Source organism: Marmota monax, unplaced genomic scaffold (assembly GCF_021218885.2).
Source record: "Marmota monax isolate L192 unplaced genomic scaffold, Marmota_monax_Labrador192_F-V1.1 WCK01_AAM20220418_F8-fsc00180, whole genome shotgun sequence".
Lineage (NCBI taxonomy): Eukaryota > Metazoa > Chordata > Mammalia > Rodentia > Sciuridae > Marmota > Marmota monax.
The window spans coordinates 986,783-1,011,977 of NW_026693881.1; the positions used below are offsets into that span (position 1 = coordinate 986,783).

Sequence of the window (25,195 nt, forward strand, 5' to 3'; positions counted from 1 at the left end):
CATCACCGCTTCTTTTAATCATGGTTAATCTTAGGGCACATTGAAAACAGCGTATGGAGATGGGGAAGAAAGTGAAGTTGTCTGGAGATAATCCTGCCGTGAGGCGTGCAGGGTCTGTCTCCTGGTGCACCGTGGGACCACGATAAATCAGAATTGTGTGTCCGAATCCCTCCGAGCTTTTCTTCCAAATGCAGTGATTAACTTCCGCCGTAAACTTCCTCTTGTCGGGGCTGCAGGCTTTGTGAGGGGCCTGACGGCGCTCAGCTCTGCTGCCCACGTGGGCGATTAGGTTGTCCTTATCCTTTGGTTCCACTGCCTGGTGAAATACTAGATAACGAGGAAAGAGCTTATCTGACGCACGTCTGAGCTGACAAATATGGCAGCCTTTCGGGGGTGGGGGGTGGTGGGAGGCAAATGCAGATGGGGCCCTTCCCTGGCTGGAATAGGAATGAGTCTTGTCTGGCCCCGTTGCCGATGGTCAAATGCACTCCACGCGATTTCCATAGCACCCAGACAGCCTGAGGACCTGACATCTACCTGTCTAGTCAATACATCAGCCTGGCAGGAGAGAGAGCAGGAGTTTGTCACTCGGGTTCATTTCTAATGCATCAGGAACAAATCTGTGACCAGCCCTCTTTATTCTAGCATGAAAACTGTAAGCTCCATTAATTTATTATCTTTGGTAATAAATAACAGGGCCTTCTGGGGCTTTTTCTTTTTTTAAAAAAAGAATTATTCCATTTTTTTTTTAAAGAGATCTTTTCTTTCTAAGCCTTTAAAATTGAGGCGGAGAAAGAGGAGAAGAAATGGATTATGCCTGACCACAGGGATTAGCAGCCTGCTCTGGCTGAAGGGTGTCCACACTTATTAATGCACTAATGAGCAAGAAGGGTCATTTTGATGATTAGTAATTTTGGCAACAATAACTTCTGCCCCAGATCTGATTAAGCCTCCGTGCGGACTTCCTCTCCAGGAGATTATCTTTGGAAAGCACATTCGTTTCCCTCCCCCTTCAAAGCCCATTAGGAAAATGAAAGCATTTAATTTTAGTGATGAATTTTACTGATGCAGACAACTACTCTCCCAGATTTTCTCCAAATGTAAGCACACTTGCTGCATAAACCTAAATACCGGTTAGTTAACACAAACTACTGTTACGTTATATTGAGGTGGCTGGTTCCTGGTAGTAGGTTACAGAATCATGAGCCCTATGTTGGAAGAAAATTATCTTCATATAGAGGTAAGCTGGGAATCAAACAGAGGAACCGAAAGCTAGCTGCCTCTGCAAACTTCTTTCCTCCCAAATGAACCTGTTCAGCAAAACCTCAGGTTTCTCCAGCTTCTTCAAGAAACATCAAAATACATTATAATCGCCCAGGGAGCTAATGCCGGACAGCTAGTGAATTGGAGAGAATATGAGTTGAAAGTGTGGCCAATTCCTCGAGCCTGTCCTTACTGCCCTTAGGATCTGAGAATATACCTAGGGAAGAGGAGAGGCTGAGTGACAGCTAGCGAGCCTCTTCATCCTGCTGACCAAATGAAGTCCGATTATGATAGTGGAATTCTCACTGTAAGGGAAGCCTGGATCCCTGGAAAACACACACACACACACACACACACACACACACCCCTACCTCGAGGATCTAACTTTTAGAAGTTAATCTCAAAACAGTCTGGATGCCTTAAAAATCAGGGTGGGTCAATATGCATTTGTGTCCTTGAAGCACTGTGGTGTATCTGCACAGGTCTCATCAATACTTCAGCTTTAATAACAGTATAAAAGATTGCAAGACCAGAGTCATGCAAATGAGAGACCCAGAGGACTCAAATGGGCTTGCGAAGTTGGCGATGTCAAAATATTATGAACCTATTCACTTCCTTCTTGGAGATTTCCTGTCCTGAGACACCCTCACCTCCATAGGCAGCAGCACTTAAACTCATTCAGGGCTCTATATAGCCTTGTTTGCTAACCCCCATCCTGGAGCTTCTAATTCACCAAACCAGAGGTCTAACAGGCTCCTGGGTGGGGCTGAGGCTGATGGTCTAGGAGCCACACTTTGAGAACCCTGGCCCCAAAGCATCGCATTTCAGAATTCTAAATGTCGGTCTCACCGTCCTTTATTTAGCAAATATTATTGAGCCCTTTGCAGGTGCCAGACACTGTACTAGATTCAAGGAGTTTGAGAACCACAGGGTCCCGTCTGTGACTGGGAACTGCCAGCTGGTCAGCATCCCTCACAGAAGGACCACCATCACCAGCAGCCCTCCTGCAGGACCGCTAGTTCCTAGTGGATGCTTGGTGTCATGGGGTGGCATGGGTCAAGACACAGAGGGTGCAATAATTACTTCCTTTTCTTTTTTTTTAAAGAGGGAGGGAGAGAGAGAGAGAGAGAGAATTTTAATATTTATTTTGTAGTTGTTGGCGGACACAGCATCTTTGTTTGTATGTGGTGCTGAGGATTGAACCCAGGCGCACGCATCCCAGGCGAGCACGCTACCACTTGAGCCACATCCCCAGCCCCAATTACTTCCTTTTCTTAAAGGCCCTTTCCCAGGGCCAGGAAACCTGCATGATGGTAGGTTTTGCACGGTAACGTCTGTCTTGGATGGTCTGTGCCCGGACCTGGGCCCAAGCCAGGCAGACAGTGGGATCATTTTTCGCCAACCTTTAGCGACTGTTTTTGGTTATCGAGCTCATTCATTGCCCTGTTGAATATGTCAAATTGCATATTTTGTCTATGGACTTACCTTTATAAAAGGCATCTACAAAAAAGGTGGGGGTCACTGTACTCCTTGAAAGTTCAATCCTAAGACCAGTCTAAATGATAGTAGCTGAACTTGGATCTCTTTCACGTGAGGAAGTTGGGTGTTCTCAGAGTTTCTCTATGTGAGACTCGTGGGATGCCTCGTGTCAGCGTCCAGAACCTCTTTACCAAGGTGCGTTGGTTTCCAGGTTCCTGTACAGGACGTGGTGGCAGCGACATCTGCCTATGGACACATGTTCTTGCAGGAATGATTTCCTTGCCCACCCCCCCGAACTTAGAGAAGCTTGTGAGAATACTGTGAAGAGACAGATTTGTCCCTGCCAAGGCCACCTCCCAGGTGACATTGACACTAGAACCATGTGGCCCTGTGTGGGGAATGGCCTGTGGCCTCTCACCCCCTCACCCCAGCAGGGGCTTTACCCCCCCCCCTTCTCCTTTGCATCTTTTCATCTTAATCTTCTCTGCTCAGAAGAGAAGTATGTTTTCCATCGGAGTTTTATAGATAAAATAATAATCTTCAGAAGCTGGAAAATGGGATTATTTATTGATTTCTTCATTTTCTGGATCTGTTTGAAATTGCATCTTTTGTATTTTGAGTAAGATATTAAAATTAAATACATAGATAGGACTTCAAGAAAAATATATTTTGAAACGTACCATCCAAACGATGCACTGTTTTTAAATTTCTGTTCCCTCCCTTGACCTTAGAAATTGTGAAGGAGAAGCGCAGCCTGTCGGATTATGACCTCACCAAGTAAAGGAACAAAAAGTGCCTCCTCCCCTGCCACTGCAGCCTCTCGATGTTTTCTTTCTCAGCAGCTTTGGTTCCTGTGCACACCGCTGGGTCCTGCTGCCTCCACTCCTGGGGCTGAGCACTGCCATGCTGACCACACGGCCGGTGAGCTGAGCCCGACCCTGTGTGGGGAGTGGCTGCCCCGTCCAAGGCCTGGCAGCATCTGTTCTGCTTCTGGAGCTCTCGATCCGCCATTTGCTCACGCAGGAAGCTCAGCCGCATCACCCATCTCCCTGTGGTCTGGTTCTTTTGTGGTCAGTCCCTGCCTCCAGAATCTTGTAATCTGTTTAAAATAATCTGTGGCGGCAGAAGGCAGGTGACACAAGAGTTTGCTGCCCCTGCAGGCTGCGCTGTTCTGCTAGGAACTTTGTCCATGCGTGTGGTGGCTCCTGAGAGACATCAGGGGACGAACAGCGCCAGCTCCTCTTTATCCAGCTGATCTAGATGGAATTTGTAGAAATGTATTTCTTTTCTTTTCCCTATTTTTTTTTTGTCCTGGATTCTGAACCCAGAACCCTGCATGTGAACCTAGAGCCTTATTGAGTTCAAGCCCCAGCCCTTTTCATTTTTATTTTGAGACAGGATCTCCATCATTTTGCTGAGGCTGGCCCGGAACTTGTGATCCTCCTGCCTCAGCCTCCTGAGTTGCTGGAATCCCGGGTGTGCACCACCCCACCAGCCTCCTAGTTCTTATTTCTCAATCAGAGTTTCTCCTGCCATCAGTTTGGAGCTTACCAACAGCCTAGCTTCTTGTCATGCCCTTCTTGGGGATAAATAGTGGCACTGTGGCCATGTTCCTTCCCACACCTACCCCAGAGGTCCAGGGGGTTGAGCCAAGGTCGTCGGCAGAGGGAAGACCGTGGGCTGTCGCTGTAGCTGGTTCTAGCTTTGCCTGGGTCAGTCTCTACCCCAGAGTAGGGTCACTCCATCCAGCGGCACTTCAGGCACAAAATGACATTCCAGGCATTGATGAGCTTCGTGTCTGTGATGGAGTGCTCAGAATTCATGCATCCACCCTTCCCAAAGGCCACCTCTGCCACAACACCCTCCTGACCACCACAGAACCCCATCCCTTGTCTTCTTATGGTCGACAGTGTTCATACTCTCCGCACAGCTTCACCCACAACCAGACGCTGGCTGACGAGGCCCCTCTCGTGTGGAGGGCAGGATGGCTTCCAACTGGTCCCTGGCCCAGCCAGCTCCGTCCGTGTCCAGCAGACCTGGAGATGCTCTGTAAGCACAAGAGCACTCGCTGGCCCATGCCCTGGCGACTCAGGCTGAGCTTAGGTTTTCACGTTTCCATTAATGCTACATTTAAAAGTAATTTGCATTGATTTTTAAAAAAATAAATCCAGGGGTCTCATGATTGTTAAAAGGAGGAAAGGAAACAGAACAGAGTGAATTGGAGACCTGGGGGTGACACTTACCCGCTCACTGGGATTCAGGGTGCTGCTTGTGTTTAGATGTTTCTCTGAGTATAAGTAAAAAGCAGCAGATGATCCTCACCCCGTAAACTGCGTCTGGGTTCAGTGCTTCTGATCAGATTGTCGTGGGCAGCTTTGTTTCTCTTGAACAGTTGAAGTCCGAAGATGAAAGAGCCCAACTCTGGGCTCACGGTAGGATTCTATTCCTTTTCCTCTGTTAAATACTGCCATCTAATTAATAGAAGAGATCTCCTTAAGAATATGAAAAGTATCATTTTTGTTTAGACCGGAGACTTTCATTTTGGAAACTGGTTTGCTGCCAAGCACTTTTTGAGTTTCACATTTAATATCACTGGATAAGTAGAGGGGGAATGGAGAGGGCAACCAGTAGGCTCCTTTGGTTTTCGCTTCTTCCTGATGTCAGCTGTACCCTGAAGGGAGATGTTCCGTGGGGTCGTGTGTGTCTGCCTGACTGCCTGCCTGCCTGTCTGTTTGTACAAAGAGAGAAGACAGAATATTTAACAAACAAACAAACAAAAACCCAGCAGTCCTCCAGCCTCAGAGCGGCTGTGCGCCCGACGGACACCTGAATCACTTGAGGAGCTTCGAGGCAGGCAGCCTGAGATGAGGCCTAGCAGCGCCTGTGTTGAACCTCAAGTTAAGGATCCACAGCCAGTCGAGAACACTGCACCGAAGAATAAATACAGGTCCAACGCAAGGCTTGTGAGCCGTGGAGTCAGCATAGCGCCAAGCCATCCCTCATAGGTGAGGCCAGTGAGATGCAACCCTGTCATTCTGTGGCTCTTGCCACATGTTTCCTCCTCAATCTCACAGCACCCCAGGGCAGGTAGGGGCAATCCAGCCATTTGTATAGGTGCAGAGAACCAGGCTCAGGAAGGTTACTGACTAAGCCAGCCCCACGATTTGCAGGTATCGGCTCAGATCCCAGCTTAGGTCTTACAACTGCAGACACCGGCCCAGTCCTCAGACAGCCGGAGGTGTGCATGTGTCTCAGTCTTTTAAATCATAATCCTAAATCTTAAAAAGACCTTCATTAGTGTGTGTTTGGTATGTTAACAATGAAGAACTGAGTTTTGTGAAAAGACTGTGATTACCTTGCTTAATAGGGAGATGAAATGTTTAAGCCATTGGTTACTTGTAGAGCTGGTGGCTTTTGAACTTTTTAAACCTGACGCACCACGAGAAATACACCTTCATCATAACTCAGCACAAACACAAACTTATACATGCGAAATCAAAATGGAAATTCCTCACAATACCTGTTTCTTCTTATAAGCACTCAGATATTTCTGTTCTATTGTTTTTTAAGAGCTGATTAATAGATTGACAGCCCTAATGGGTTGGGGCTCATGCAGTAGAAAATACCACAAAGTTTCCTCTTTACTCTCTGATGGCCAGAAAAAGAGGGAGACGTGATTAGCAGAGCAAATGACTTTTTAAAAATACAACCATAAGAAAAGATCCATCACAGGCCAAAGAATTAGAGCGGAAAGTAATGAAATAGAGAAAATCTACAAAACATAATTTGCTTCTTTGAAAAGATTGAGTTTGACAAACCTTAAGTAGACAAAGGGAACAAAAGAGAACACAGAGCTCAAAAATGAAAGAGGGGACTTTAATACTGTTCTTAGCAGGCTCAGAGGGTTATGATGGGATACCATGGACAATCCATATGCCAGCCAATTAGAGAGCTTAGATGAACAAATCCTAGAAAGGCACCGACTACTGAAATGAAATCAAGAAGAATAGAAAATCCAAATGGATTTACAACTGTCAACTGAGTTCAATCCCTGGTACCAAAGACAGAGAGAGAGAGAGAGAGAGAGAGAGAGAGAGAGAGAGAGAGAGAGAAACAGTTATTTTAAAACTTCCCGCAAAGAAGAGCTCAGGCCCTCAGGCCCTACTGGCGAATCTTACCAATCACTTCAGGAAGAGTGGATCCGAATTCTTCACCAGTCCTTCCAAAAACTAAGAGGAACTTCTTCCTGACTCATTCTGCTGTCACTGTGAGTTCAGTTGGTGAGCGATCCTCAGTGGTGTCTTCAAACTAGGGTTTCTCTTGTTCCCTCCCTAAAGGGATGCTTCTTCACAGCTACATATTAGTGATGGCCTGGCAAGGGGTGGAGCCCCAGATGGCCCCCCACCCACCCAAGCGCCATTCCCCTCACCCAAGCCCAGGGGCACACCCCTGCTACGCCCCAGAGCACCAGTCACTTTTCAAGTCACAATCCACAGCACCCTACGTGCTCTTTCAGGGAAGGAATTTCCTTGTGACTTCTCTGGCTCATGGATTTTTTTAAATGTGTGTGTTATTTCCTGCTGATTTGCGAGTTTTCTCAAATCCTTTCTGTCTTGATTTCTCATTTCCTTCAATTGTGAATGTGAAAGTTGTCAAAATCAAAATGGAGTCATTTTTGTCAAGCCCTCACCTGAAACAGGTAAGTAGACTCACCGGGATACCAGGAAGGAGGGGATTTCATGTATGAGGGATAGCAGGAGCTTTTCAGAAAAGATGCTGCAGAACCACAGCCTCACACAGAAAATACTTCTGTAAGGACAGCTGCCTGGCAGCTGTCTGTTTAGCGCTGGACTGACTGCCAGAAAACTTGTTGTTAATTCCTGTGGCCAAGGATTGTCATCTCAAATATCCTATGTCATCTCCCGGTCTCACCTTTGCAGAATTCCCTCTGTCCCGGCCTCCCTGAATACACTCACGGTTTACAATGGCACCTGCTTGTGCTGTTGTAATGTCCTGCTGTTTCCAAGTGAATATCTCCGGTTGTTATGTCGATCAACACGATGATAGAACATGCTTTGTATGATTTCAGTCCTCCTAGATTTATTCAGACATGATTTCCGTCTTTGAGAAAGCTCCATGTGTACTTGAGGTGACTTCGTAGTCTATGGTTGAAAATGATATTGTTCTGTAGATGTCTGTTAGGCTGATCTGGCTTATAATTTTGGTTAAGTTTTCTATTTCCTTGTTGAACCCAGGCCTTGTTATTTTATCCACTATTGAATTTTGGGTATTGAACTATCCAATTATTATTCTGAACTGGCCTACTTTTCTTTTCAATTCTGTCTGTTTGTTTCTGTGTTTGGGGGCTTTGTTGTTGGGTGTATATATGTTTACAATTGTTATATCTTCCTGGTGAAATGGTCCTTTAATCATTATTAAGTGTTCCTCTTTGTAGCCAGTAACAGTTTTTCTTTGTTCTAAACTCTGTGTGGTCTAATAATAATATAACCACACTGATCTTCGTATTGTTGTTTATCTATCTCTCCATTCTTTTACTTTAAACTTATTTCTATCTTTAAATCTGAAATGTGTTTCCTGTGTATGGCAGATACTTGAATCTTGTTTTCCTATCCAGTCTGCAAATCTCTGCCTTTTGATTGGATTGTTTGATCTATTCACATTGGATGTTATTGATATTATTTGACTTACATTTGCCATTTTACTTTTCATTTATGATGTTTTATATTTTTTTCTTTCTTCTTGTTTCATTTGCATCAAGTGGATATTTTCTAGTTTAACAGTTTAATTATCTTAATGATTTTTTTCTAGTTTTTAAAATGTTATTTTCTTAGTAGCTGTTTTGGGGCTTAACCTTTACATCTTATCAGAATCTAAGATTTGTCCTTGTATAATGCTGTTTGTTGTTATTGTTGTGGTGCTAGGAACTGAAACTAGGGCTTGGCATGTGTTAAGCAAATGCTCTAGCATTGAGCTACATCTCCAGCCCATCCCTACCTTTATTCTGGTGTTATATAAAAAATTGTATTCAAATACACCTCTATTACTTTCTGTGTTGTTATTGTATGTAATACCTCCACATGTTACAAAACCAACAAGACATTGTTATAATTACTACTTTATGTCATTTTATGGCTTTTTAAAAAGAAGCTGAGGGAAGAAAGGAGAGCAAAGTCTGTATTTTTAGTTTTTTCTATATTCACCTTCTGGTTTACCTTCTCTGGGTCTGTGTGTTCCTGTTAATTTGCGTTACCATCTGGTGTCTTTCCCTCTGTCCCATACAGCTTTTCTCCCAGCCACCTCTTTTGTTCTGTTACTGTGAAATATATCACAGTTAAATGTTATAGGGCCAATCATACAATTGTGTGTTTATACATTGTTTTATATAATTGCTTTTTAAGTCAGTTTTAAAAAGAAAGTAGGAGAAATATGCATTTTACTACCATAAAATTACATAATCACCATTACTGAATCTCTGTTCATGGAAGTTGCATTACTATCACTTGCTTCCAACATAAAGAATTTCCTTTAGTATTTCTTGAGTGAGACCACCAGCAACAAATTCTGTTTTTTGTTTATCTAGGAATACCTTTATTTCATCTTCACTTTTTGTTTGTTTGTTTTTGCAGGGCTAGGGATAGAATCCAGGGCCTCATGCGTGCTAGGCTTGTGCTCTATCACTGCACTGCATTGCCAGCCCTGTGTGTATGTAGCACACACATACACACAGGTAGTTTTGCTGGGTATAAAATTCTCGGATGGCTCTTTTTAAAAACTTTTTGTCAAAGCACATTGAGTGTGTCATACCATTGCCTTCCGGCCTTCATTGTTTCTGATGAGAAGTTGACCTTACATCTTATTGGGCTCCCTGTGGACGGTGTGTCATTTGTGTTTTACAATTTGCCTTACTCTGACCTTTAACTTTTTTACTATCATGTGCCTGCCTGTTGATCTGTTTGCATTTATCTCACTTAGAGACTGTTGATATTCCTGAGTGCAATCTGGGACATTTTCAGCCATTATTTCTTTGGATTATTTTTCTGCTTATTTTCCTCTCTCCTTTCCTATGGTATTCCTGTACATTGGCATTCTTAATGATGTCCCACATTTATCTCAGGCTTTTCTTATTTTTTTCCCATTTTTCTCTGTTATTCAGAGTACGTCATATCTATCAATCTGTACATTCACAAAACCTATCACCTACCAGTTCAAATCTACTATTTGGCTTGTCTAGTGAATTTTTTCATTTGATCATTGTATTCTTGACACCAGGCTTTCCATCTGTTTCTTCCTTTCTTCTCTCCTTCTCCTCTCTCTCTCTCTCTCTCCCCCCCCCCTTATAATTTCTGTCTCTTCGTTGATATTTTTCCAGTTGATGCAACATTGTCATCATTCCTTCCTTCCTTCCTTTCCCCATACTTAATGACTGCTCTCAAGTCTTTGTTAAGTCTGACACCTGGATCCTCTCACAGGTGATTTCCTTTGCCCATTTTATTTCTGGCCTTGGGGTTACACTTTTTGTGTTTCTTTGTCTCACATTTACTTTGTTGAAACTGGACATTTTAATAATGGCATATTGGGCTGGGGATGTGGCTCAAGCGGTAGCACGCTCGCCTGGCATGCGTGTGGCCCGGGTTCGATCCTCAGCACCACATACAAACAAAGATGTTGTGTCTGCTGAAAACTAAAAAAATAAATATTAAAATTTTCTCTCTCTCTCTCTCTCTCTCTCTCTCTCTCCCCCCCTCTCTCCCCCCCTCCCTCTCTCCCTCTCTCTTAAAAAAAAATAATGGCATATTAATCTGGATTCTGACTCCTCCTCCCAGGGCCCGTTGTTGCTCCCTTGTTTTGTGTAGGGGCTTGGTGGACTGCCCCTGGGCTCTCCTTATCATACACTGTGAAGCCTCTGACACCACTCCTCAAGGACATAGCCTTGGACAAGGCAGTCACCCAAGACTGCAGGGATTTTAGCAGGGCTACCTGGGATAGCCTCTTTCCCTCCTATTTCTGTTAAGCTGTCTGCCTTGGTCACTGTTGCACTCAGATGCTGGCTTCCGCTAACTGCTGACTGGTTGCTTTATTGTTTCCCTCTCTGCCTAGGGCATATGTTACTACTGAGTCTGTTTCAATTAAATTCAGTCCCCTTTGCAGGGGTAGTTTTGAGGCTAGCCTTGAGATTTGTTCAGACCTCAGAGGGCTTTTCTTTTTAAGTTTTTTCATTTGTTCTTTTTAGTTATATGACAGTAAACTGTATTTTGACATATTATAAATACATGGAGTAAAATGTCCCATCCTTGTGATTGTACATGATGTGGAGTTACACTGGTCGAGTTTTCACTTATGAACATAGGAAAGTTATGTCGGATTCATTCTGCTGTCTTTCCTATTACCATTCCCCCTCACTTTTCTTCATTCCTCTTTATTTAATTCAATGAACTTCTATTTTTCCCTCCCTTGCCCCCTTACCGTGTGTTAGCATCTGCATATTAGAGAAAACATTTTGCCTTTGTTTTTGGGGGGATTGGCTTATTTTCCTTAGCAAGATAGTCTCCAGATTCATCCATTTACTGGCAATGCTGTAATTTCATTCTTCTTTATGGGTGAGTAATAGTCTATTGTGTATATGTACCACATTTTCTTTATTCATTCATATGTTAAGGGCATCTAAGTTGTTTCCATAGTTTAGTTATTGTGAATTGGGCTACTATAAACATTGATGTGGCTGCGTCACTATGATATGCTGATTTTAAATCCTTTGGTTGTCTATGAGGAGTAGAGTAGCTGGGTCAAATGGTGGCTCCATTCTAAGTTTTCTGAGGAACCTCCATACTGCTTTCCACAGTGGTTGTACCAATTTGCAGTCCCATCAGCAATGTATGATGTACCTTTTCTCCACATTCTCAACGATATTTATTATTATGCCTATTCTTGGTAATTGCCATTCTGACTGGAGTGAGGTGGGATCTCAGTGTCCTTTTAATTTGCGTTTCTCAGCTTTGCTTGTCTCTTTCTCTCATTCTCTGTAACACTGCCGACCTGCAGTTAAACGCGTTGCTCTCTTGGAGCTACCAGCTTCCTCTCAATTGCTTACTACCAAAATCACTCCTGTTTTTGCTCGTGCTTCCCCATATGCTATTCTAAATATATGCAGTTTCTTTGAGGGCAGTTTGCAGCTCTCTGTCCTCACAGCCCATCTCTCCCCCTGGGAAGAATCTCTTGAGTCACTGTTCCAGAGCTGGGGTGGGGAAATCCACTGCTTCTCTGAGTGGCCTCACCACTGGCTCTATGAGGCGGACACTGGGCAGGAACGGGAGCACCTGGTCTTCTCCGCCGGTCTCTCCTGCTGTAGAGCTGCCCTGTGAGCAAACCAAGGGCAGATGGGTCCCTGCTGCTCAGACTGCCATGCCTGCTGTATACCTTATTCCCTAAGATTGGGGGCAGGGAGAAGAGGGAAGAGCAGGGAAGCCCTCTTGACAGTAGTCACCTGTAATCTACCTCCAAACAGAGCCTGCCGACGCCTGACCCTCCCGGGAGACGCCAAGCCCTCCCTGGGATCTGGGGGACAAGGAACCTGGTTTTGTCCACAGCCACCCAGAGTGGGGCTTGCATCCTGCTGACCTGCAAGGGAGAGAGGAGGATAGAGTGTGGCTCCCGTGCCCCAGTTGCCCTCTGTTATTATGGATATTTAGCAGATTTTCTTAAATAAATGTTTATTAATCTGCTGGGCCCCTTTGGAAAGTTTTCAGAGACGTTGAATGATTTCTTTCTTATAATTTTCACCAGTATGGCTGTTTTCCTGGGGAGTGGGTATGTAGAATGCCTCACCCCACTGTTCTGCAAGTACATCCTCCTGTATTACATTATAATTATGTTCAGTTTTAAACACAATATGTATATAGATAGATCATGATTTCCTTACATTAAAACTGAATTATACAGCAAATATTTCTTTTTAAGTTAGTAAAAGAAAGTCTTCTTTATGAAGAAGAATGAACATTATAGATTGTATTGACATTTAACTTTATTATATTTTTAATTAAAATTTAATGTTACTATATATATATATATATTTTTTTTTTTTTTTTTCTATTTTGGCATCTGGGATTGAACCCAGGGGCACTTAAACACTGAGCCACATTCCCAGCCCTTTTTAAATATATTTTATTTAGAGACAGGGTCTCAGTGAGTTCGTTAGTGCCTCACTAAATTGTTGAGGCTGGCCTTGAACTCGGCAATCCTCCTGCCTCAACCTCCTGAGCTGCTGGGATTACAGGCATATACCTACCTAAAAGATGGCTATATTTAGAATCTCTAGCATAGAAGATCTGTTTTCACTCCCTTGTGAAAACTCTGGAATTTTTATTTTATTGTTGTTTCTTTGACCTTTTTTTTTTCAGTACCGGAATTTAAATGCAGGAGCTCTTCCACTCCCACTGAGCTATGCCCCCCCAGGCCTTTTTATTTTTTCATTTTGAGACAGGGTCTTGCTAAGTTGCCAAGGCTGGCCTTGAACTTGCCATCTCCTGTCTCAGCCTCTGGAGTGGCCACGGTCACAGGTGTGCACCACTACTCTTGCTGAGAATAACAGACATGATTAAGGGCACTTTAAACCCAAACAGAAAGGTTCCTGAAGTTAAACTTAAACAAAGAAACCTGACCGACATCATATCACATCTGCGAGTGACCTTTTGGTTCTGATATTTTGCCGGTTCACCAATAAGATCTTGAAGCCACCAGTCCCTCTGGGTGCCCTACGATTTTGTTTTCGGTGTACAGGCCAGTGAGTCCCTACATGGACAGGGCATTTTGAGTCAGAAAAGAAAAAAGAAAAGGTTGTGGACTCAATGAAGGAGAGCGGTGGGGAAGTCTGCCTTGTCACTGTGTTGTTTCCTTTTGTTCTGAAAACTCTGATTTTGATAAATATTCAAGTTTATTTTTATCTACCCTCTTGTGCAACTGAGTGAGTCTCCCCTGAGGCGCAGAGACTTCCTTCCCTAATGGCAGAGACAAATGGCCTCCATGCCCTCCCAGCCCTTCTTTGAACCCTGGTCTCCAAGAAGTCATTTGTCCCTTGGGTCTTTTAAATAAGACTTGTAGATTAAACCCCTTCTAGAAATAGGCTTTAGCTCAGGGGTCTGCCTTGGACCTGACACATTTAGCCTGATGTAGTTGTCAGGGACAGATTCTGGGGCCAGATTTCCTCGTTCCAAGTGCCACCATTGCCACTTAGTAGCTGTGTGACTTTGGACAAGGTATTAACTTCTCTGGGCCTCAGGTCTTCCATCTGTGAGACTGGAAAGACAACTAGTACTTACTCCATGGTCGTGGCAAATATTAAATGGCCTCATTAAGTGAGTTGAAGGGCTTTGAATGCTGGCTGGCATGGAGTGAGTCTAATTGTGAAGCTGTGATTGTTCTCTTTGGGGTTAAATGCTTCTCTTCCATGCTCACGGGACCCCATTCCTTGGTGCGTCCACTTGTTGCGGATGAGCACTGCACTGGGTGCTGCACCCAGTTGTACAGGTGGCTTCAGTAGCTTGCACCAGAGATATAAGTGAGAGATTTCAGAGGCAAGAACGCTTCCTGGCTTGCTTTTTAGCTCCCAGCTGATCTCAGTGAGTCGCACACAGTAGGTGTCCCAGGTTTGCTGTAGGCAGCTCTGTGCTGACATAAATGAGGACTGACTTCGTGCTGGAAGTTTTGGAGGACCTGACCCCAGAGAGCAGTGAAATCTTGTTTTTAAAGCATCTGTGCTAGGCTAGTTTCACAGTGTGGTTATAGAGCTGTATGTAGGGGGTGGTTTTAGATTCACTGGGTTTAGGGCCCGTGATTTCTCTAGTGTTTGCCTTACTATATGATCTGATGCAGTAACTGAAACTCTGGAACATGCCCTGATGTATTTCAACTTTAGAAGAAACCCATACTTTGGCCAAAGCTGCAGGATGTCTTGGGCACATCCTGGACACATTCTGGAACTTATAAGGGAGACAAAGAGGAGCTCCAGACATGCGAGCCCATGCCTTGCCCCCAAGTTCAGAGGGTCCAGGAAACACTGGTGTTAGCTAAGAGCCACGTCCCTAAAAGCTGTGAGAGAATGACCACACAGTAGTCCAGCACATTAGCATCAGCATGTACCTTCTGTGTTACCACACGTGTCCAAGAATGCATGACGTTGGCCTGACTATGGTGCTACTGAAAGTGGGATGTCCATCTCTCAAGAAACAATCCAAGTTTTTTCTTGGTACCAGGGATCGAACCCAGGGGTGCATAGCCACTGAGCCACATCCCCAACCCTTTTTATGTTTTATTTTGAGACAGGGTCTTGCTGAGTTTCTGAGGGTCTCAAGAAGTTGCTGAGGCTGGCCTTGAACTTGTGATCCTCCTGCCTCAGCCTCCCAAGCCACTGGGATTACAGGCATGTGCCACTGTGCCTGGAGCAATCTAAGTTTTTATGGTGTTAAGGACTAAGAACTAGAGTAGCAATGCCTAGGACCTGAGTTACAAACATCTGGAGCCTCATGGTCTATGTCCTTCCCTGAAATGGGATGAATCATGAAGGGATCCAATCTTCCAGTGTTTGGATAAAATGGAGAAATGGACCATGTTTGAAAAGCAAAAATAAAAATTTCCCAAACAGCCACACCAAGTATTTTAAATATTAAAATATTCAGTGTGTTTTCATATTCACACAGTGTGTGTGTGTGTGTGTGTGTGTTTCACCTGAAATGTGTGGGGGCGGGGGCACACCTTTTCTTCCACTCCTTTAAAGGGGCCCTCCCCTTGATGATGCTCTCAGCCTCACAAACATGCCATCAGTAAGCCTCGTTGGTAGGGAAGCCTCGTTGGTAGGGAAGCCTCGTTGGTAGGGAAGCCTCGTGGGGCAAGCCAGCAGCTGCCACGCATGGGCTATGGAAAGCTGCTTCCAGAACTCTCAAGCGCCAGGAGTCTACTCTCCTGGCACGTGACCCTCTCAGGGAGGCAGGGGTGGGGTACGTGGAGAGAGTAAGGCCAGGCTCCTAGAAACAGAGCAGGACACCGTCATAGTTCTGCCTGTAAAGAAGCGTCTGCTCCTGGCCCTGGAGTTTCCCAGAGGGCTCCACTGGAATGCTCTCTTGCATGTGTTGTCCTGAAGTCCTCAGGGACTTTGGGAATTTTTTATGAAGAAGGTCAAATTCCTAGAAGTTGCATCCCAACACCAGATCTCGGTTAGTACAGCCACTTGGCTTTCCTATTCTCGTGGCCCCTGACAACGCCTGTCAACTGCCGGTGCTCCTAAAGGTGCTGGAGGGTGAGGATCACCCATTAGCACAGGTGGGAGGAGATGGGACGCGCCTGCCCTGTGGTTCCGGGTTGTGCCCTCCGCCAGGAGGGGGCGCTGTGCTCTTCACACACCCTCACTCACATGCTGAGTACCACCCTTACAATCATTGTTGAACAGCAACCACCAGCAGCAGGAGGCCTGGGTTCTGTTCCCACTTCCTCACTGCAGTGTGGACAAGTCACAGCTTCTCCACGTCCCAGGCTTCCTCACCTGCTCCTTAACTTGCAGGCTCCAGCTCAGGAGGTCTGGGAGGAGCACTCTGGGCCACGCCAGTGCTGCTGGTCCTCGGGCCACCCTCTGAGTACTGAGCATTGAATGTGTCCTTCATCTTCCCAAGCACTGTGGTGTAGACATTCTCAGTCTAATTTTATAGCTAGGAAAGTGTTCCAGCTCCGTCAAGTTAGGTGGCAAGACTAGAAGCCAGACCATGTCCAAGTGGCCCCTGAATTTAGCCACTGTTACTGCCCTCTCTCCTCCTCCGAGGTTTGGGAGACTAACTTTTCAAAGGTGTGTGATCCTCTTGGTGGGAGTAGCTTAGCCATCATGAAAACCTGTACCACCATCAACATAGAATAACATGTAATTCTTTTTTTCCCCTTTAGAAGAAAAAAAAATGCCATCGTGGCGTAGATAATGTGTAAGATCAACTCTAAAACCAGTTAATACAGGGAGTACCACTGCAGATTAGGAAGTTATTAAATAAGTCTCTTTAATAAACTTTCAATCCACCTTGTTGGCTTGCCGGGTCCATAGAGTCGCACTCTTGAATTTGCAGGCGTTTCCGCCACACTAAGGCCGGTTGGAAGCACATGCGAACCATTTAGATCTCTCCATAAAGGCTTCTCTGTGTTGTGATTTTTAAAGCACTAAAGATACATTACTAAATTATTCCATGCTATAGGTTAATGTCCACAAATATCAAACTATGCTGTTTGGGGTCTGTGGGAACACAGAGTTTGTGTTCTTTCCAAGTCCTCATTCATGACTGCAAGCATAACAAACTTGCTTAAAATGTACTGTTTTGTTTTCTAAAGGCCAAATTCCAGAGCTTAATTTTTATGTGGAAAATTTCATCTCAGAGCAAAATTTTATAGCATAGCTATAAACCTCAAAGGATGGGAATGTGTAGAGGACAGAGCCATCGATTCTTAACAGGGGTCACATTAGCAGACATTGGAGACACATAAAGTGGTCCCGGGAGCCCGTGGCAATGTGGAGATGTCCACGCTCCATCACGATCGGCAACTTAACACATCCCCTTAGTGTCCCAGAGAAATTGGGCATCAGGCTAAAAAAAAAAAAAATTTAAATAAAAAAAATCAAAGTAAGTCCTTATCGGTCCGCTGACACCCTTGGGTTAATTTCGGGGGACTTCACGCTGTTGACTGTTGGCTCAGTCTGAGTTCACTGCGGGTGGGAGCTTCCCAACTCCTGCCCTCTCTTGCCACTGCTTGACTTGGACAAAACACTCACCTTCAGAGCCTCAGTCCTGTCACCTCTAAGGTGAGAATGAGAAAATGTACCCCATGTGTTGGTATGCAGATGAAAGATCCAGTGCTTGCAAGTTCCTGGAACGCAGAGGTCAACCTCCCTAAAGGTCTGCAAACACCGGCCTTCTGATGCATGACCATTGAAAGGTTTTTCTAACTCTTCAAATGCTCTTCTTCTACGAGAACGTCTTGTGCGGGAACACGGCACCCGTCGAGGGCTGGGTGCAGAGGGAGGGAGGGGACAGGTGGGACCCAGAGCCCAGGATGATGAAATCAAGGATGGCGCCAGCCTCGATGCTGCCTGGGTCATATAAGAAAGAGAGAGAGGCAGGTCTAGTAGAGCACCCCTTTGTCCCCAAATGAACTGAGGGCCCTAATTATTTCCCTCCCAGCCCTGGAGCTGGTAGCCCAGCAGCTGTCCTGTGCTGCCCCTGTTGGCCATTCAGGGCACCAAGGCTCCAGCAGCCTCAGCTGGTCCCATTCTGATCCTGGCTGGAAGCCAGTCCTTTGAGCCTGTTGGGTCCCTTAAATAAGCAATGAGCTGTGGATGGAGCCTGAGCCCAGTCAGGCCCCCCAGACAGCTTCTCTGGGGAAGGGCTTTGCAGGTCCAGTGCTCCTCCTCTTAAGGGCCATAAATGGTTAGTAAACATTGGTCAGGTAGATGAAGGAACCAAAGGCCCTTCTAGGCAGTGTCCCTTTGCTGGTGAAGGCAGAGGCTCTCACTGCTAGCAAACCCCTGTGCAAACGTCCATCTCAGGTGACCCCACCCAGCACCCTTTCCCAGGCCTCTGCTGTATACAGGGGAGCCTCATAAAGCTCTGAGACACTGTTAGCCCACAGTAGTAAAATTGGTCAGCCCACCAGGGAGCTTGCCCTTTTAAAGATGTAGTTTCAATGTCCCCCACACCCCTGAGTTGTGCGAGCTGCTGGGTTCTCTGAATGGAGGGGAAAGAAATACCGTTAAAAAGCCCAGTGGTTCTCGTACTGTGGTGGCCAGCCGGAGCGAGGTGTGTGTTGGAGTCTGAACCCCTGCATCGTGGCTTGGCCTTGGAACCTTCTTCCTGAAGCATCCCTTTCAGGTGGTGCTCAGAAAGGGAGGAGACCAGAAGCCAAGAGCATCACCTGGAGATCGAGCCCACCCCTCTGTGCACGTGGCAGAGGGACGCTGTGCCGGTTGGGCCAGGCAGTGTGGTGCGCACCTCTGGACTCAAGCCGAGCCAGGGGTGCCCGTGGACACGTGGGCAGCAAGGGTGCAGGGCCACCCACTGGAATGTGAGGCAGCCGCTGGGGAGGGGTGTGTGTACTCGTGTGTGTGCATATGGCAAGGTGTGCGGAACGGTTTAAAGCTAAACTTTCATCCATGAAGCCAAAAGTTTTACACATGAAGCATTGAGAACATTCCACCGAATGGACACGGTACTTAATTAAGATGGGCTCCCAGGATCAAAATGCTCAGGGGTGGCCAGTCATGGCAGTGAAAAGCCTGTTGGTTTCTAGAATGCACGATGTCCTCACTGTGAGCAACATCAGCCCCAGAGCGGCCTCCTACCATCTGTCTCCAAGTGCAGGTACGTCCACTTGCAAGGGGCAGAAGAGAGTGTTAGAGAACAGGCCTGTGCATGGGTCATGACATCTGACACCTGGACTGCCATCCTCAGCTGGCCAGGACCCCCTGGGCTCCAGGGACCAGGGAGAGCATGAGACCTAGCAGGCCCTCCTTGAAGTGGAAACAGTTTCCAGCTCTTTTGGAAGCTGGCTTTTCTTTTGAGGAGCCTTCTGTGTGCTGGGTGGCTCTCCAGCTGACTCCTGAGCACTCTCCTTGTCCACCCAGAAGTGTGACTGAGAAAATGTTGGGAGAAGAACTGGGGAGGGGGCTGCATTTTTAATCTGGAAATTGCTCGAGAACAATTGCACTGTTTTGATTCACCTGTGCAACTGTAGACAGCTATTCATGTTCTTGTTGAAATTCTCCTGTTTCTTTCTTTTTTGGTATCAAGGATTGAACCCAGGGGTGCTTAACCACTGAGCCACATCCCTAACCCTTTGTATATCTCACTTTGAGACAAGGTCTCACTAGGTGTGATGGTGCATGCCTATAATCCCAGCGGCTCCCGAGACTGAGGCAGAAGGATCTTGAGTTCAAAGCTGCCTCAGCAACTGTCTCTAAATAAGATGTTAAAAAAAGGGCTGGGGATGTGGCTCAGTGGTTAAAGCCTCTGGGTTCAATCCCTACTACTTCCCCACAAAGAAAGAGACAAGGACTCACTAAGTTGCTTAGGGCCTTGCTAAGTTGCTGAGGCTGACCTTGAACTTGCAATCCTCCTGCCCCAGCCTCCCGAGCCACTGAAACTGCAGATGTGTATCACCATGCCTGGCAACCTGTTTATTTTAGCTATGTAAACCCCTGAAAAAGTCTCCTTGGTGACTCTCCTGTCTCTTTCCTGCCCTGCTCCCAATTGTTAGGACAGAGTGAGTGATGTCTTCTGGCCACCTGAGGACCCAGTGGTGACATCAATGCCCGGCCCTTGCTGTCATGCCTCCCGGTGACGCGCCCAGGCAACAGCAGGATGGCTGCTGACGTCACTGTCCTCGTTTCTAATGCTGGTAGTAACCAACAGAGTTTAGTTTTGCTTTGACAACTCCTCCTACAGCCAAAACTATTGTTACAGCCCACATGCCATCCCTATTTGCCCTAAATAAGGAAAAACAAAGGCTATTCTGGGCTCGGAGCAGAGCTCGGCTGGGGTTATTTGCAGTGCTACCATGGCGCGCTGCCCCTGCACTGTGGCTGCCCCATGATTTTTCCCCCAAAACTGCGACAGACATACAGCCTGTCCTGAAGTCTCCTTGCACAGCCGGAGCCTCAGGGTGCACGGGAGGTGCTTTACCCACGTGTGAAACAAACCGTTCAGACGGGGGAGAAAGTCTGTGCCTCTGTGCTGGTGCAGAATGAGCTGGAGAAAGCACTCCCCGAACGTCTCTGCCCTCCTGTTGGCATCGCCCTCTCCCATCACCTGGGATTTGTCTTCCTTTTTCTAATTTCAGGACCTTATGAACTAAAACTGCATAGTGAGAAGGAGAGTCCTGACTTTAAAGAACCCTCTGTGTCTATGTGCAGGGCCATACATTGGGAGGGAGTGACGAGGGGGAGGGGAGAGGCTGTTTCCTGCTGTGGTTATGACATCGCCAGGCACTGGTCTCCAGCTCCGGCTCCGTGGCTGTGCTAGGAGAGCTGGAGAGAGCTGCTGCCATCCGTTAGACTCTGGGGACAGGCGAGCCCAGGGAGCACAGCCTGCAGCCCGAGAGCTCTGGGAGCTGGATCCGCATCAGACACGCACGCAAGGCTGACGTCCCTGCTGCCGGGTGTGCTGCCTCGGTAAGCACCCTCTCCATTTTTTCAGCTCTGAGAGCTTCCAGCAGAGATGAAGGAAACTCGCCCTGTGTTTAGATTTGCAGATTTCCTTCTATCTGCCTGGTTTGGTTTGATATTTGCCTGTTAAAAAGATCATTGAACTTGATAGAACAAGACGAACCGTCTGGCTGCGTCGCGCTCGCCTGTGTGTGTGTGCCGAGTCTGGGTGTGAGGCTAAATCTGAGAGACGCAGACTAATCACTGGTACATGCTGCTGTCAACAACACCAGGTCTCCACATGGGAGACCCTGGACTTGTTCTCTGCTCAGTGACACTGCTGGCTTCCTGCGCAGAGCTCCTGATTTCTGTTGATGGCAGTTGATAATTGGTAGCCACAGTCTGCGGTCGGAGCCACAGCATTCGAGTCTAGCACCTGGGCTGGGCCCCGCTGATACAGTAGAGAGAGTGAGAGAGACAGAAACACACACACACACACACACACACACCCACTCACACACTCTCCCACACCCCACACCGGCTATAACTGTAGCTCTGAGCTGCCTGGAGAGGAGATTGCTGAAGCTGAGGGATGCTTTGAACTTGGGGGACTGCGTCACAGTTGGACCCCCCCTTGCAGAGGACCTGATTATGTCCAGTGACCACCTGAACAACAGCACACTGAAGGAGTCTCAGTTTAAAGACCTGTTCTTTCAAAAAGGTACATTTGCAAAGGCAGCTCTGGGCAATGCATGCTTGGTGGCTCTGTTGTGGCTCTTCCTGAAGTTGGGTGTGAGGACAGAGTGGAGGAGAGCACAAGTCCTCAAGAAGTTTTTCTCTGCCTCTGAGGGGTCTGTCAATTCGGAACCTTCTTCTGGGGCCGGGAGGGGGGACTCTCTTGGGAAGAGGCATTTCAGGCTTTCTCATTTTCTTTGGAGTCTGCAGTTAGCTTGTTCCTGTTGGAGGTGTTTTGCATAATTACTCAGGTTTGTTTTTGGGAGTTGTGTGTGTTTTTTCAAATTCTCTGTCCATGAGACTGAAACCTCCCCTGGAAATCCTCTTACTCATTGATGGGCACTTTTTTTTTTATTTTGCCATCCTGAGTTGTTAGAGACAGTGTTAAAAGATGTCTCTCTCTCAGGACGTGATGCGTTCATTGGATAGTCTTTCAGATCATCAAGGTAGTTACAGCAGACATTAGGGAAGAGAACTGTGACTCCGAGGGTGACAGACAGCCAGAGAAAGGGAGAGGCAGACAGACAGACGGCTGGGCAGGAAGCACCCCAAAGTCACTGCTCTGGTTGTGAAGAAGGCGGTTCCACGTGCAGCTGTATCCTTCTGATACTTTCCTAAATTAATAACGTGGAGGTGGGGTGAGGGTGGATTTTAAATGAATCCTATAGGGGAATCATGGTTTCAGGGATGTATTTTTTTTTTCCATTTATAGCACAGCAGGAGGATAGACTTTTAAAAGGTTTGTAATTGCTGTTACTCCTCTGCTGTTTTTTTTTTTCTTTTCTCCCCCAGAAAACCCTGTCAGTCATCTTTGATTGGAACATGTTTAGGTAATTTTCTTTCTAAAGAGATTCAGAAAACTCTTAGATTCTAAAATCCGTGGTGAAGGGGCTGATATCTCGGACGGATGCTTGGGCCTTAGGTGTTTGGCCACCTGGATGGACTCAGAGACTGCATTCTAGGAATTCCTTAGCCTGTCTAGTTCTACTTCTTGCTGACTGCTCCCAGCCTGCCAGGGCCATCAGGGGCGCCTGGCTGGGACTGGATTCAGGTGATGTGTCTGGGCCACACCTGGCCCTGCACTTTTAATTTCTCCACCTCCAGATCTGTGTCTCTTCTAATTTCATTTTCATACAAACCGTCTTGTGTAAATATAATGAATATAAATAGGAGCGTATAAGCAGGTAACTTATAGCAACCATGAGCCTCTGTTTTCAGCAACAGTTCACACCTCCTGAGTAGGACTCTTGGTAATTGGTACGAAATATGAAAACCTTGGGCAAAGCTCCAGCAACGTGGAAGCCATTAGTGAGTGTTTGGCAGGATTTGGTTCTATGCTGGATGCTGTTCAGGCGAGTCGGGCCCTTGAAGCCCCTTCTTTGTCAACTTCCAAATCACCCGCACCAACTTTGTGCCAGGACACTATGGAAGAAAGAGCTAGAGATCCTCCCAGGGGTCACTCTGTGGGAGAGGAAGACCAGAAAATGGGCACTGTCAAGACAGCAGCAGTGGTGCACTAGGTTTTAGTGTGTGCAGGGGGATGGCCCACCATCAAGGTGGTGGAGAAGAGCTTATCAAGGAAGATACAGCCAACAGGTAGCACCAACTCTGGGTATTTCTGTGGGTCTCCCCTCCCCGCTTTCTTTCGTTCTACTGATTGTAAGCAAAATTGGTGTAAGTCATTCTACCTCCAGGGAAATGCAATTCAGAAGATATAACACAGTCTTGCTCTAGAGTCCTCTGAACTTCCAGCTGTGCAGTCCTTCTCCTAGCACAGGCTGGACATCCCCCTCATCTCTGGTGTTTAATGACTGTGAATTTTCATTCAACCATTAAAATCTCCAAGAGTATTTTTATACTAACAGTTCACAAACTTGAGGCAATTATAGTCTAAGTAGATTCCAACTCCTGCCCCCATCCGTCTTCCTGCCACCACCGCCGCCTGGTCTCTGTAGGATTTTGGAAAGAATTTACCAGCCTTTAGGAACATTCAGCACTTTAAAAGTGTCATGGAGCCATAAATAAAGAGCAAGACACCCCCAAGGCTGTCATCTTATCACCACACCCGTCTCTGCCGAACAGGACACAGACAGGAAGGAGAGGCAGACAGAAGATCACTGTGCAGGAAGCAAAGCAGGCCAGCCAGATGCGGGTGGGTCAGCTGCGAGGCCTGAGCGGGGGTAGGAGAGCTTGTGTGGCAGGGGCTCCCCGGGGGGTGACATGCTAGTCACGGCCTCTGTCCTCCCAGGGGATTGCAGCTCTGTTGGCAGGGGGGTGCTGTTGGTAATCCTGGGAGGGGGACCAGTGGCCAGTGGCCAGCCCCACTGGTGACACAACTATGTTCTGTGTTGAAACTTTTCCAAATGCTGCGAAGGTGTTTATTTGGCCTGCTGGAAGGAAGGACAAATGAGGGACCCAGGCTCCCCTGGGCACACATAACACGTCTGGAGCTGAGAAATAATGAAGCATTCAGAAACCGGGGCGCCCCCAGGGACTGCCGTGTGAATGGGGGAGGACCAGCGGCAGGTGGTGCCAGGCGCCCCACAGTGGAAACGGGTGCTATATTGGGATCTGAGGTGGTACAACCACCCTGCCCCAGACTCCTGTAAAAATAGTAGGGACGCTCATGCCTCTAGTATGATTCAGCTGGATCCCCCTGAACCGGGACTAGACCCGCAGCCTCCTCGCACCTTCTTCTCTTCCTGTAACTCTCCCCTCTGCAGCTTGGGATTTCTTGGAGATGTTTCTATAAAAACAGGACCGCCGTCATCACTGCCGTCACCGTCGCTGCTTTACAGTAATGAAATAAGGTGCCTCGGTGACTTCCTGTAAGCTTTGGACCAGATTCGTCATGCAGTGTCTGTGTTTGAATGGCAGTGACTCACCCATTATGGCACCATGAACTCTGACCCCACAAGGGGAGGGACATGGCAACCTGACTTTGGCCTGTTCTGTGATGTTCTTCTGTTGACACCCGTAGCTACTGAAGGCAAGGAAAACGGGACCGGTGGGGTGTGTTTAGAATCCACACTGGCACATGAAGTTTTGGAAATCCCAAAGCATCCTGTTATTTTCTTAGGATCCTGCTATTTCTGCGGGCTAGGAAAAAATGTCTTAACAGAATTCATCCTCTTCACCGCCTCCTTACCCAGCCCACCCTCCAGAACCAAAACCAAACCCACCGGCATCTCTCCTCTCCATGTCCCCACACACGTCCCCACTCCACCACGTCCCTGCCCGCGGAGGCCCTTAGAATTCTCCCATGTGGAATGAGCGGAAAGATGTGTGGGGGCCGCTCACCTCCCTGGTGGGCCTGCAGGGGTGCAGGGAGAGGCCATCCCAACACCAGCAGGATGGGCGCGAGGAGTGCCACAGGGACCCGGCCTGCTGCCGCTACGCTCAGTGGTTAGGACAGAAGCCTTGGGCACTGGGCATCCCCCGGGGTCCTCTTGCCTGCAGGAAGAGCTGCCTCTCACATCTGGGCAGAGTGCTTCGGTAGCTCAGGCTCGACTATCTCCCCAGGGTGCCAGCTGGGCCACT

General features: G+C 47.0%; 1 protein-coding gene across 10 annotated transcripts in view; it reads left to right on the top strand.

Moving 5' to 3' along the window:
- Positions 1-25,195, top strand: part of Ldlrad4 (low density lipoprotein receptor class A domain containing 4) — a 369,921-nt gene that overhangs the window by 315,797 nt on the left and 28,929 nt on the right. The window contains exon 1 of one of the 10 annotated variants that reach the window (XM_046462801.2): positions 20,741-20,947. The exons of 8 other annotated variants lie outside the window; for them this stretch is intronic. Coding sequence is in view for 1 of the 2 variants with exons in the window: in XM_046462802.2 (XP_046318758.1) it covers positions 21,572-21,641 (70 nt within the window). In the remaining variant the exon portion in view is untranslated. Of the gene's footprint in view, positions 1-20,740; positions 20,948-21,326; positions 21,642-25,195 lie in introns of those variants that run through there. One more of the 10 variants, XM_046462802.2, reaches the window with a different exon arrangement.